At 40.7% G+C, this 14,059-nt stretch overlaps 2 protein-coding genes across 2 annotated transcripts; one reads left to right on the top strand and one right to left on the bottom strand.

Annotated features, from left to right (window-relative positions):
* The first annotated feature begins 85 nt into the window (after positions 1 to 85).
* LOC311113477 (polycomb complex protein BMI-1-like) lies at positions 86 to 8,976 on the top strand. Its single transcript, XM_084156701.1, has 9 exons — positions 86 to 196; positions 887 to 1,014; positions 1,190 to 1,286; positions 1,419 to 1,474; positions 6,951 to 7,089; positions 7,305 to 7,341; positions 7,598 to 7,696; positions 7,925 to 8,005; positions 8,178 to 8,976. Exons 2-9 carry the CDS (start codon positions 897 to 899, stop codon positions 8,550 to 8,552), a joined length of 1,002 nt encoding a protein of 333 aa, XP_084012827.1. The 5' UTR covers positions 86 to 196; positions 887 to 896; the 3' UTR covers positions 8,553 to 8,976.
* A 2,427-nt stretch (positions 8,977 to 11,403) lies between these two features.
* LOC311113618 (uncharacterized protein) lies at positions 11,404 to 13,548 on the bottom strand. Its single transcript, XM_084156878.1, has 3 exons — positions 13,224 to 13,548; positions 12,829 to 12,945; positions 11,404 to 12,583 (listed from the first exon to the last, which is right to left on the bottom strand). The coding sequence occupies exons 1-3, from the start codon at positions 13,311 to 13,313 to the stop codon at positions 12,398 to 12,400; spliced, it is 393 nt and encodes a 130-aa protein (XP_084013004.1). The 5' UTR covers positions 13,314 to 13,548; the 3' UTR covers positions 11,404 to 12,397.
* Positions 13,549 to 14,059: the final 511 nt, after the last annotated feature.

The raw sequence follows: 14,059 nt of genomic DNA, 5'->3' as shown, positions 1-14,059 counted from the left end.
GCTGCAAATACATTGTATATGGCAGGCGCCAGGGACTGAAAATATTATCACGTGACCATAATGGGCGGTCCTCTGACTGTATGGAGAAAAAAAAAAGCCATTTTCTGGCGCTGCTGCAAAATCTAACGTTAACCAACTCTAAATAAATTACCTGTATCCACGTCGGGAGGTACGGGTGTTTTTCATGTCAAATCAGGTAGGAAGCAAAGGCATCAATTGTTTTTATTCGCATAACGCGATGCACAGGTACATCAACACACAAACGGAGGTACTCGGTGTTATGTTTGGATTCTCTCTTGTTCGTTTCTCATATCCAATCCTGTCACTGAATTTAAGATGGCTGCTTTGTTTTCCACTATCCATCTAAGCTTATTTTTCGTCTAGCTTTACATAGTTTTAATTTAATTTTTCTATAATGCATAAGAACACACTGGTATAGGAGCTGCTCATTGTGTGTCTTCTCGGGGTTTGGGGTACGTGCCTCACCGTGCACAGGAGGCCCTACTGGGGTAGTCGGGTCTAGACTACAGCAGTTCCACACGTACTTTGTTACATTGGTGGATGGGTACTATCTCAAAAACAACCAGGCTGGAAATAATTACAAAATAAATGGTCCTATACTAGTAGCCATTCTGTATAGTAGCTATGACACTGGTCCATTACAAGAATCATAACTGCTTCTAACAAAACAAGTGATCCATATTATTATAGACAATGTGAGTGGACCACATCAATGTCAGTACACATTTTGTATGTATAGGCCTTGTGTTGGAAAACAATTCAACAACAGCAGAAGAATGCCACAACATGTCATGTACTTTAGTGGTTCAAATCACCCAATAAATCATCTAAGTAATTATTTGTCTGATGGTTGTTCTTTTTGCAGATCCTTCCAGATGGATAAAATGCAACCCAGTCGGCTAAAAATCACAGAGCTGAATCCTAACCTGATATGCCCACTGTGTGTGGGCTACTTCATCGATGCCACAACCATCGTGGAGTGCTTGCACTCATGTAAGATTCCTAAGGCCACTGCATTATTCTAAATGCATATGAACCAATAATAACATTATTAGAGTATATGGCCTATAAACTGATGTAGAAAAGGAATGTAGATTTACAATGCATTTTCTTTTCATAAAAAGTCATACAGTAAGTCACATGCATTAAGTCTGTCTTCTTACTCCAGTCTGCAAGACGTGCATTGTTGCCTTCCTGGAAACCAACAAGTTCTGCCCCAGATGTGATGTGCAAGTACACAAGACGTGTCCACAGCTCAGCATCAGGTTAGTCACATTGCATGTGTGAGTGTGCGCACGTCTCTCTCGGGAGTACCTATGTTATTATGCATCTATAAGTGCAACCAACATGCTCTTATCCTTAGTAAGTAGCTTTATCATTTGCATATCCTTTCTCAGGTCAGACAAAACTCTACAGGACATTGTATACAAGCTGGTGCCTGGATTATTCAAAGGTAAGACCATATCTCTTGAGTAAAGGGGTGGGTTTTCTATACAAATACTGAACAAAAATATAAACGCAACAATTTCAACGATTTTAATGAGTTACAGTTCATAGAAGGAAATCAGTTAATTTAAATAAATTAATTAGGCCCTTATCTATGGATTTCACATGACTGGGCAGGGGCACGGCCATGGTGGGCCTGGGAGGGCATAGGCCCACCCACTTGGGAACCAGGTCCACCCACTGTGGAGTCAGGCCCAGCCACTGGGGAGCCAAGCCCAGCCAATCAGAATGAGTTTTTCCCCCCAAAATGGCTTTATTAACTCCCCCTCCCCCTCCTCAGACAGTTCAAGAAGTCGGTTGTGAAGGTCCTGGGCTGGTGTGGTTACTCATGGTCTGCGGTTGTAAGGCTGGTTGGATGTCCTTTTTTTAGGGGGTAGATAGATTGTGGCTTCTATCAATGTAATTGTCTGCATCATTTCCAATACCCCATTTTATTTATTTATTTATTTATTTATATACAGTACCAGTCAAAAGTTTGGACACACCTACTCATTCAAGGGTTTTTCTTTATTTTTACTAATTTCTACATTGTAGAATAATAGTGAAGACATCAAAACTATGAAATAACACATATGGAATCATGTAGTAACCAAAAAAGTGTTAAATCAAAATATGTTATTTGAGATTCTTCAAAGTAGCCACCCTTTGCCTTGATGACAGCTTTGCACACTCTAGGCATTCTCTCAACCAGCTTCAACTGGAATGCTTTTCCAACAGTCTTGAAGGAGTTCCCACATATGCTGAGCACTTGTTGGCTGCTTTTCCTTCACTCTGCGGTCCAACTCATCCCAAACCATCACAATTAGGTTGAGGTCGGGTGATTGTGGAGGCCAGGTCATCTGATGCAGCACTCCATCACTCTCCTTGGTCAAATAGCCCTTACACAGCCTGGAGGTGTGTTTTGGGTCATTGTCCTGTTGAAAAACAATTACAAATCCCACTAAGCGCAAACCAGATGGGATGGCTTATCGCTGCAGAATGCTGTGGTAGTCATGCTGGTTAAGTGTGCCTTGAATTCTAAATAAATCAAAGACCGTGTCACCAGCAAAGCACCCCCACACCATAACACCTCCTCCTCCATGCTTCACGGTGGGTACCACACATGCGGAGATCATCCGTTCACCTACTCTGCGTCTCACAAAGACACGGCGGTAGGAACCAAAAATCTCACATTTGGACTCATCAGACCAAAGGACAGATTTCCACCGGTCTAATGTCCATTGCTTGTGTTTCTTGGCCCAAGCATGTCTCTTCTTCTTATTGGTGACCTTTAGTAGTGGTTTCTTTGCAGCAATTCAACCATGAAGGCCTGATTCACACATTCTCCTCTGAACAGTTGATGTTGAGATGTGTCTGTTACTTGAACTCTGTGAAACATTTATTTGGGCTGCAATTCTGAGGCTGGTAACTCTAATGAACTTATCCTCTGCAGCAGAGATAACTCTGGGTCTTCCTTTCCTGTGGCGGTCCTCATGAGAGCCAGTTTCATCATAGCGCTTGATGGTTTTTGCGACTGCACTTAAAGAAACTTTAAAAGTTCTTGAAATGTTCCGGATTGACTGACCTTCATATCTTAAAGTAATGATGGACTGTCGTTTCTCTTTGTTATTTGAGCTGTTCTTGCCATAATATGGACTTGGTCTTTTACCAAATAGGGCTATTTTCTGTATACCACCCCTACCTTGTCACAACACAACTGATTGGCTCAAATGCATTAAGAAGGAAAGAAATTCCACAAATGAACTTTTAAGAAGGCACACCTGTTAATTGAAATGCATTCCAGGTGACTACCTCATGAAGCTGGTTGAGAGAATGCCAAGAGTGTGCAAAGCTGTCATCAAGGCAAAGGGTGGCTACTTTGAAGAATCTCAAATATAAAATATATTTTGATTTGTTTAAAACTTTTTTGGTTAATACATGATTCCATATGTGTTATTTCATAGTTTTGATGTCTTCACTATTATTGTACAATGTAGAAAATAGTCAAAATAAAGAAAAACCCTGGAATGAGTAGGTGTGTCCAAACTTTTGACTGGTACTGTGTGTGTGTGTGTGTATATATATATATACAGTTGAAGTCGGAAGTTTACATACACCTTAGCCAAATACATTTAAACTCAGTTTTTCACAATTCCTGACATTTAATCCTAGTAAAAATTCCCTGTCTTAGGTCAGTTAGGATCACCACTTTATTTTAAGAATGTAAAATGTTAGAATAATAGTAGAGATAATGATTTTTTTTCAGCTTTTATTTATTTCATCACATTCCCAGTGGGTCAGAAGTTTACATACACTCAATTAGTATTTGGTAGCATTGCCTTTACATTGTTTAACTTGGGTCAAACATTTCGGGTAGCCTTCCACAAGCTTCCCACAATAAGTTGGGTGAATTTTGGCCCATTCCTCCTGACAGAGCTGGTGTAACTGAGTCAGCTTTGTAGGCCTCCTTGCTCGCACACGCTTTTTCAGTTCTGCCCACAAATGTTCTATAGGATTGCGGTCAGGGCTTTGTGATGGCCACTCCAATACCTTGACTTTGTTGTCCTTAGGCCAATTTGCCACAACTTTGGAAGTATCCCTTGGGGTCATTGTCCATTTGGAAGACCCATTTGCGACCAAGCTTTAACTTCCTGACTGATGTCTTGAGATGTTGCTTCAATATATCCACATCTATTTTGTGAAGTGCACCAGTCCCTCCTGCAGCAAAGCACCCCCACAGCATGATGGTGTTCTTCGGCTTGCAAGCTCCACCCTTCTTCCTTGCTGAGCAGCCTTTCAGGTTATGTCGATATAGAACTTGTTTTACTGTGGATATAGATACTTTTGTACTTGTTTCCTCCAGCATCTTCACAAGGTCCTTTGCTGTTGTTCTGGGATTGATTTGCACTTTTCGCACCAAAGTAGGTTCTCTAGGAGACAGAACGCTTCTCCTTCCTGAGCAGTATGACGGCTGCGTGGTCCCATGGTCTTTATACTTGCGTACTATTGTTTGTACAGATGAACGTGGTACCTTCAGGCGTTTGGAAATTGCTCCCAAGGATGAAACAGACTTGTGGAGGTCTACACATTTCTTTCTGAGGTCTTGGTTGATTTCTTTTGATTTTCCCAAGATGTCAAGCTAGGAGGCACTGAGTTTGAAGGTAGGCCTTGAAATACATACACAGGTACACCTCCAATTGATTCAAATTATGTCAATTAGCCTATCAGAAGCTTCTAAAGCCATGACATCATTTTCTGGAATTTCCATAGCTGTTGAAAGGCATAGTCAACTTACTGTATGTAAACTTCTGACCCACTGGAATTGTGATACAGTGAATTATAAGTGAAATAATCTGTCTGTAAACAATTGTTGGAAAGAATACTTGTGTCATGCACAAAGTAGATGTCCTAACCGACTTGCCAAAACTATAGTTTGTTAACAAGAAATTTGTGGAGTGGTTGAAAAACAAGTTTTAATGACTACAACCTAAGTGTATGTAAACTTCCGACTTCAACTGTATATATACACACTACTGTTCAAAAGTTTGGGGTCCATGAAATACATGAAATTAGTTTGAATAGGAAATATAGCAAAATGCATAGGAAATGTAGTCATTGACAAGGTTAGAAATAATGATTTCTAATTGAAATAATAATTGTGTCCTTCAAACTTTGCTTTCGTCAAAGAATCCTCCATTTGCAGCAATTACAGCCTTGCAGACCTTTTGTCATTCTAGTTGTCAGTTTGTTGAGGTAATCTGAAGAGAGTTCACCCCATGCTTCCTGAAGCACCTCCTATAAGTTGAATTGGCTTGATGGGCACTTCTTATGTACCATATGGTCAAGCTGCTCCCACAACAGCTCAATAGGGTTGAGATCCGGTGACTGTGCTGGCCACTCCATTATAGACAGAACACCAGCAGACTGCTTCTTCCCTAAATAGTTATTGCATAGTTTGGAGCTGTGCTTTGGGTCATTGTCCTGTTGTAGGAGGAAATTGGCTCCAATAATAATAATAATAATAATAATATGCCATTTAGCAGACGCTTTTATCCAAAGCGACTTACAGTCATGCGTGCATACATTTTTACGTATGGGTGGTCCCGGGGATCGAACCCACTACCTTGGCGTTACAAGCGCCGTGCTCTACCAGCCGTCCACAGGGTATGGCATGGCGTTGCAAAATGGAGTGATAGCTTTCCTTCTTCAAGATCCCTTTTACCCTGTACAAATCTCCCACTTAACCACAACCAAAGCAACCCCAGACCATCACATTGCATCCACCATGCTTGACAGATGACATCAAGCACTCCTCCAGCATCTTTTCATTTGGTCTGCGTCTCACAAATGTTCTTCTTTGTGATTCGAACACCTCAAACTTCGATTTGTCTGTCCAAAACTTTTTTCCAATCTTCCTCTGTCCAGTGTCTGTGTTCTTTTGCCCATCTTAATCTTTTCTTTTTATTGGCCAGTCAGAGATATGGCTTTTTCTTTGCAACTGCCTAGAAGGTCAGCATCCCGGAGTTGCCTCTTCACTGTTGATGTTGAGACTGGTGTTTTGCGGGTACTATTTAATGAAGCTGCCAGTTGAGGACCTGTGAGGCATCTGTTTCTCAAACTAGACATAGAATTTACAAAGATTATACTGTTTCCTCCAAAAATGTTTATTTGATCAATTAGTATATTTGAGTTTAACCATAATATTTGTTGTAATATTTGTTCAGTCTTTTCTGGTGGATTAAACAGAAATTGCAACCAACTGTCTATGGCTTGTTTTAAAAATAGCGATATTTTGGAGATTATTTCATTTTCAAATAACCGAAAGTGAGAGGTTGTAATCTGTTGGACGTACTGCCAAATTCTCTAAAACAATGTTGGAGGCAGCTTATGGTAGAGAAATTAACATTAAATTATCAGCTCTGTTGGACATTCCTGCAGTCAGCATGCCAATTGCACGCTCCATCAAAACTTGAGACATCTGTGGCATTGTGTTGTGTGACAAAACTGCACATTTTACAGTGGCCTTTTATTGTCCCCAGCACAAGGTGCACTTGTGTAATGATCATGCTGTTTAATCCGCTTCTTGATATGCCACACCTGTCAGGTGGATGGATTATCTTGGCAAAGGAGAAATGCTCACTAACAGGGATGTAAACAAATGTGTGCACAACATTTAAGAGAAATAAGGTTTTTGTGCGTATGGAACATTTCTGGGATCTTTTATTTCAGTACATGAAAAATGGGACCAACACGTTACATGTTCCGTTTATATTTTTGCTCAGTGTACATTTCAGTATTTTACAAGGAGCTAATTTAGTGCCAATTACAGTATAATAAGCCTGTTTGAGACTTTGCCCATGAACAGTTGCCCCCTTTAATAATTTAAAGCGGACATGTGCCAATGTCTTTCACTCTAATGACTTCTATTGTTTTGTTTACATCAGATGAGATGAAACGAAGGCGGGACTTCTACACAAACCAGGAAAACCAACACCTGGAGCCAGGAGAAGTGGTGGAGGAGCCAACTATTATTGCAGAAGATGAAATCATCAGTCTCTCCATTCAGTTCCATGAGAAGAATAAGTACGTTCTAGAATGTGTGATCTCAATCTTTTTCATGCAACCAATTAGATAGGATGTTTCTGTTTCCTATAGTATAGAACAGAGCAAATTATAGGTTACAATAGTGCTGTATCTCTACGTGCTAATAAGTTTGTTAACAGAAAGATGGGTAAAAAAAGCACTCAAAACAAAGCTATGCTCATCTTAACCCATGTTGTTTTTCTATTTGCCTATAGAAGTGACACACAACCTGTGGATACAGAAGGAGACAATGTGAGTGATTCAACCATAAAATACTAACCCAATATACATGCAAACGCTAACGTCAATTTCTCATCCACACTTTCTAAATAATAATGAATGCCATTTAGCATACGCTTTTATCCAAAGCGACTTAGTCATGCGTGCATACATTGCAAGCGCCATGCTCTACCAACTGAGCCATACAGGACCTTTCATATTGTGTCCTGCCCTTACCCTCTAGTTATAAATCTGTTCTAACCACACGTACTGTTCTCTTCATTTCCAGACCAACAGCAAGCGCTTCTTGCAATGCCCGGCAGCCATGACAGTCCTGCACTTAGCCAAGTTCCTGCGTAGCAAGATGGACATTCCAAACACCTTACGGGTAATTCCTACAGGCTGCACAGCATTGCCTCACAACTCCATAGAAAGCTATAGTATACACCAACGACGACTTTGTCTCAATACTGTATTTTAGTTACAAGCTGCATTCCTATACAGTAGATCATGCACGCTTTCGCTTAGGTGGACTAGCTCTACTATTCCCATACTTCACGCTGTTCTCTTGGACTTGTGTATTATTCATCTTTAATAGTGCTCTCTACCTTGACAGATTGAAGTGCTGTACGCTGATGAGCCCTTAAAGGACTACTACACGCTGATGGATATTGCCTACATGTATTCTTGGCGACGTGTAAGTGCCAACTGACACACTGGCTGTAACAACAACACTTACCAAGCTTCAGTCGTCATTTCCAACCCTAATCCCAATTTTACTAAACATCTACGTGGCTAGATCCTAGGATCTGAGTGATCTTTCACGTGTCTGGAGAGTTTTCATCTTCTCTCTGTGACTCTTTTTGCAGAATGGCCCCCTCCCCCTGCAGTACTGGGTCAAGCCCACCCGGAAGCGTCGAAGGCTGTCCCAGGGTGCCGCCCAGGCCCACTCCGACAGTGTCAACACTAGCCCCACCTCTGAGAGCGACTCCCACAGTGACAAGGCCCTGAGCCCGGCCGGTCAGGCCCCCAAAGCCTCCACCCTGCCCAGCCCTGCCCTCCGAGGCCAACCCTCTACCCTTCAGAGCCCCAGCGGTACCACAGGACCCAATGGCACTCAACGGCTCCCTCTAGCCTCCAAGTCAGGGAGCAACGCCCGCAAGGTGAATGTCAACGGCAAAAGCAATGGAGCGGCGACTGAGACTAGGGGAGGGGACAAAGGGGCTGTACCACCCCCAACCTAAATCTGATACATCCCAGAAACAGGGAGAGTGGAATGGAATTGCCCCAAAATGTCAGAGAGTAGCCCCTCAATGGACAAATGGGACAGACAAGGAGAAAGTCTGCCAAGAGAGTACTGAGGGAGAGGGCGATTGTGATCAGCAAAAAGACTGTCAAGTGCAGCCAAATAGACATTTCATTTCAATGTGTGTGCGTGTGTGACTGTGTGTTAGAGTAAAACATACATACAAAATGTACAGTATGTATCCAATGTGAGCATTCGTGCCTACATGGTCATGTATATAGAGTATCTTTTATACAGGATATTGTAATTGTTTTGTAACTGTATAATATGCAGTCGGTTCTCCGATTCCTTCCCCCAAGTCTTCAGAATTAATTTGGCTCTAAATATAAATTTTGACAAAATGCTGAATGGCATTGCAATGCGAATGTCTATCTATCTATCTATATCTATATATATATATATATATATATAGTACCAGTCAAAAGTTTGGACACACCTACTCAAGGGTTTTTCTTAATTTTTACGTTGTAGAATAATAGTGAAGACATCAAAACTATGAAATAACACATATGGAATCATGTAGTAACCAAAAAAGTGTATATATTAGATTTTTCATATAGCCACCCTTTGCCTTGATGACAGCTTTGCACACTCTTGACATTCTCTCAACCAGCTTCAACTGGAATGCTTTTCCAACAGTCTTGAAGGAGTTCCCACATATGCTGAGCTCTTATTGGCTGCTTTTCCTTCCCTCTGCCGTCTGACTTATCCCAAACCATCTCAATTGTGTTGAGGTCGGGGGATTGTGGAGGCCAGGTCATCTGATGCAGCACTCCATCACTCTCCTTCTTGGTTAAAATGTGTTTGGTCATTGTCATGTTGAAAAACAAATGATAGTCCCACTAAGCCCAAACCAGATGGGATGGCGTATCGCTGCAGAATGCTGTGGTAGCCATGCTGGTTAAGTGTGCCTTGAATTCTAAATAAATCACAGACAGTGTCACCAGCAAAGCACCCCCACACCATAACCCCTCCTCCTCCATGCTTCACGGTGGGAACTACACATGTGGAGATCATCCGTTCACCCACACCGCGTCTCACAAAGACAGCGGTTTGAACCAAAAATCGCACATTTGGACTCATCAGACCAAAGGACAAATTTCCACCGGTCTAATGTCCATTGCTCATGTATCTTGGCCCAAGCATGTCTCTTCTTATTGGTGTCCTTTAGTAGTGGTTTCTTTGCAGCAATTCGACCATGAAGGCCTGATTAACACAGTCTCCTCTGAACAGTTGATGTTGAGATGTGTCTGTTACTTGAACTCTGTGAAGCATTTATTTGGGCTGCCATTTCTGAGGCTGGTAACTCTAATGAACTTATCCTCTGCAGCAGAGATAACTCTGGGTCTTCCATTCCTGTGGCGGTCCTCATGAGAGCCAGTTTCATCATATCGCTTGATGGTTTTTGCGACTGCACTTGAAGAAACCTTCAAAGTTCTTGAAATGTTCCGTATTGACTGACCTTCATATCTTAAAGTAATGATGGACTGTCGTTTCTCTTTGCTTATTTCAGCTGTTCTTACCATAATATGGATTGTATTTTACCAAATAGGGCCATCTTTTGTATACCCCCCCTACCTTTTCACAACACAACTGATTGGCTCAAATGCATTAAGAAGGAAATAAATTCCACAAATTAACTTTTAAGAAGGCACACCTGTTTAGTTCTAATGCATTCCAGGTGATTACCTCATGAAGCTGGTTGAGAGAATGCCAAGAGTGTGCAAAGTTGTCATCAAGGCAAAGGGTGGCTATTTGAAAAATGTCATATAAAATATATTTTGATTTGTTTAACACTTTTTTGGTTACTACATGATTCCATGTGTGTTATTTCATTCTACAATGTAAAAAATAGTAAAAATAAAGAAAAACCCTTGAATGAGTAGGTGTCCAAACGTTTTACTGGTAGTAATATATATATATATATATATATATATATATATATATTAACTATAAATAAAAAGGCAAGATCTGTCTTCTTACCGTCAGTCATACTGTATATAATAACTCTGGTGTATGTAGATAGATGCAGTACTTTCAACTGGTAATGGGCCCAATCACCAAGGACAATAGATATGTACGAAACGTTTGATGCACTTTCTTTGAGTGAAATGCAGACCACAGTATATGAGTACTGAACTTCCCTGTGCTTTGACATTAGAAAAGCCATTATATTTATCAAGCCTCAAGCAGCACTACAATTGTCTGAAAAACGTAGCTTACCGTACATGTTTGTCAACATTACATATCGGTACCCGTTCTACTCACATCAATTAGCTCAAAGGGAATTGTATATCTGACCATGTATTTTCATACACTTTTGACATTCCCTCAATGTATATTTTGACCATTCAATGATATTATTCTAAAATATCAGCCATATGTGCATGTTTAGGTCATTAAAAAGTTGACTTACTTGGTTGAGTTCAGTGTCCCATTCTGATTAGTTTTTTGGATATATTCTTGAAGTAGTTCAAATGTCACAACTTGCCAGTGCGCCTGTAATAAGTCTAAATTTGGACCTTTAATACATAGAAATCTGTTAAATTGCTATCAACAACAATTCATGAGTAGCAGAGCTTTAAAGCATATATTATGATTGTGCATCTATTTAGGAATGTTTAACTTGATTTTAAGTTGGGATCCATGGCAACTCTCCAAAGAATCTGTGGATTTTCATGACTTCAATGCAGATGTTTTAGGTTGAAACTTTGCATTTCTGCATAAGTGAACAGAGGATATAACATGGCAAAATGTGACCGTAATTAAGAGAAAGTAAAAAATTAAAATACATTTGATTGTTTTAATTTCAACACAGACAGAAGAATACATAATGGAGGGAATAATACTCCGTTTTTAGATCTATAAAAATACATCTTAAACAATTCATCTCACAGCAAGCCTAAGATTGTGTTCTATTACAATTCTTGATTTTGAGAAACAGTCCATCACAATATTTGTGCGTATCATTAGCAGAGCATTAAAATGAAACATATGTTTCATCACAATTTCAAACATTTACAGAAGCACCCAGTGCATACCACACAGGGCAATTCCATGGTAACAGAATGATGCCGAGGCTGATTTATCACTTTAAAATATAAGCCAAACAATAACCAATGATTGCAAAGAATGACCGTACAAACTGTCATTCTGTTACCAAACTTTGCATCTGCACTGTTCTTCAAGTAAGTGTGTTTTTGTCAAATGTTCTGTGGAAATTGTTAAAACTAGTCATTGTGCATGAAGTTATATGGTTTGTTTAACTTTAATTATTGGTTTTTGCTTGACACACATTTTAAAGTGAAATATCTGAATCTCAGCATCATTCTGTTATCGTGGAATTGCCCCATAACAAGTATCACTTTGCAGATTGCTTATCATGGGATGAACCCTTAATTGAGTTGTTCACAGAGCTCTTATGTCATGCAAATCTTGTATGGATGACATGGGGAGATTTGTTCAAAGCAAGTGCTAAGCCCAGAGTGGAAAACAATGGTTTCCCATGATATACTAGAGGGCCCTAAGGCTGCGTTTAGACAGGCAGCTCAATTCTGATCTTTTTTCCACTAATCGGTCTTTTGACCAATCACATCAGATCTTTTCACATCAGATCTAAGCATGTCACAGTATGTCAGATATGTATATGTCATCTGTTCGCCGTCAATCACCCAATTGCAGAGTTACCTTCTGAACCAGTGATTCTGGTCCTCATCTCCAGGACCAGATCTCAGAGGACCCACACCACAGAGAATTGGACAAAAATAATCAGCTCCTATCCATTCAGGAGTCTGTGTTCTCTGGGAGCAGGGCAGACTGGATGAATTCCTGCTTGTGAGTGCCGTCGCAGTATGGTGGGTTAGCGGTGTACTTGCAGCCACACAGCAGAGCTTTGGAGTCCTTCTCAGGGACGAAGCGCAGAGGCATCAGGCCCTGGGCTTTAGTCTTGTGGGCTCCATCACAGAAAGGCTAAGACAGAAAGACGGGAGAAACAAGCCAGGGATTGAGGACCTCTAATGCTAAATTAGCTACTGCTGCTAGATTATGTGGTCATTCCTGAATAATCTGCTGCTTTGGTATGCTAAAGCCAATCTGATCCAATTCCATTTCATCGCAAACAAACAAGGGGATCATGACAGAATTCAATGAACCCGTTTCATTGAAAGCGATGGGCACATGGTGGCCAATGTAAAGCATGATTGTAGTGCCTTCACCTGTTTCTTGCTATGTCCACAAACGCACCATGAGTGACGCTTTCCACCTACAAGCTCCACCTTGAAAGGCTTTTTGGCAGCGATGACAGGCTCAGTGGGTAGAGTGGAGAGCTGGACCTGTAACGACAGATTTAGGGTAGCAAAACAGATTTCCTTAATGCAAATGCAGTGAATACATCCTACAAATGGAAAATACTATTATGGCACTGAGTAAAAATCACTTCCTCCCAATGCTATAGAGTAGGAGTAAATCCTCACTCCACAATCCAACCTGCAAACTACCCTTGCAACCCAACATTTTAACCAACGACAACTTGTTTACATGCACAAGACGGATAGTATTTATTTTTTTACCATGTCAAACTTCTTCCTTGAGACTTTGATCGTTTGCTTACCTTTGGGGCGGTAATAATCGGCAATATCCAAGGTTGTATCAAGGTTGCAGAAACTAATTTGCGCACTCTGCCTGATATGATCGTGTTCATGTTTGATTGTGTGTGCGTGCTATTAAGTAGTCTGCGGCTGCTAATCTGTATATAGTTATTTACAACCAAATAAAGCCTTCAAAGTCAACGTATTCATCATATTAGTGACATACAAGTAACAACAAAATGAAATGCCGTCAACCACAAACAAGCAATGTTAGCTGAACTTGAGATAAGGACGAGCAGAGATTTGGTGTAGCTAAAGGCTGGTCATGTAGAGGTCGCTTCCGGAATTAGTCACGTGGGCCGCTACATGCATCTTCTCGCCAAGCAAGATGCGCAGCATTGAGGGGATTCGATTATCTGGCCCGGGTTACGCCGGTGGTAAGAGTTTCACCGGGCGAAAAGTGAATTCGTTTTGGAACTGGGCTGCTTCCTGAGCGTGCAACCTGGACTCAGGGGTAGATGTAACATAGTAAATGTAAATTCTGGGACACTCAATTAGTATTAGTTACGTTTCGTATGGTATGTATTAATTTGTAGATGTCCATAATCGATTTAGTATGATATGTTACGGATTACAATTCGTATAATATGTTACAAATTTACAAAACTTTTGATATGTTAAGAATTCCAATTTGTTGTAGCTAATGTTGGCCACCCCTCAGAGCCTGGTTCCGCTCTAGGTTTCTGCCTTTCTAGGGAGTTTTTCCCAGCCACTGTGCTTCTACATCTGCATTGCTTGCTGTTTGGGGTTTTAGGCTGGGTTTCTGTATAGCACTTTGTGACATCTGCTGATATAAAAA

The sequence above is a fragment of the Coregonus lavaretus genome (assembly GCF_964263955.1).
Source record: "Coregonus lavaretus genome assembly, chromosome: 40".
NCBI classification, from domain to species: domain Eukaryota; kingdom Metazoa; phylum Chordata; class Actinopteri; order Salmoniformes; family Salmonidae; genus Coregonus; species Coregonus lavaretus.
The sequence above is the reverse complement of the archived record's forward strand: the minus strand, read 5'-3'. Positions and strand labels throughout refer to the sequence as shown.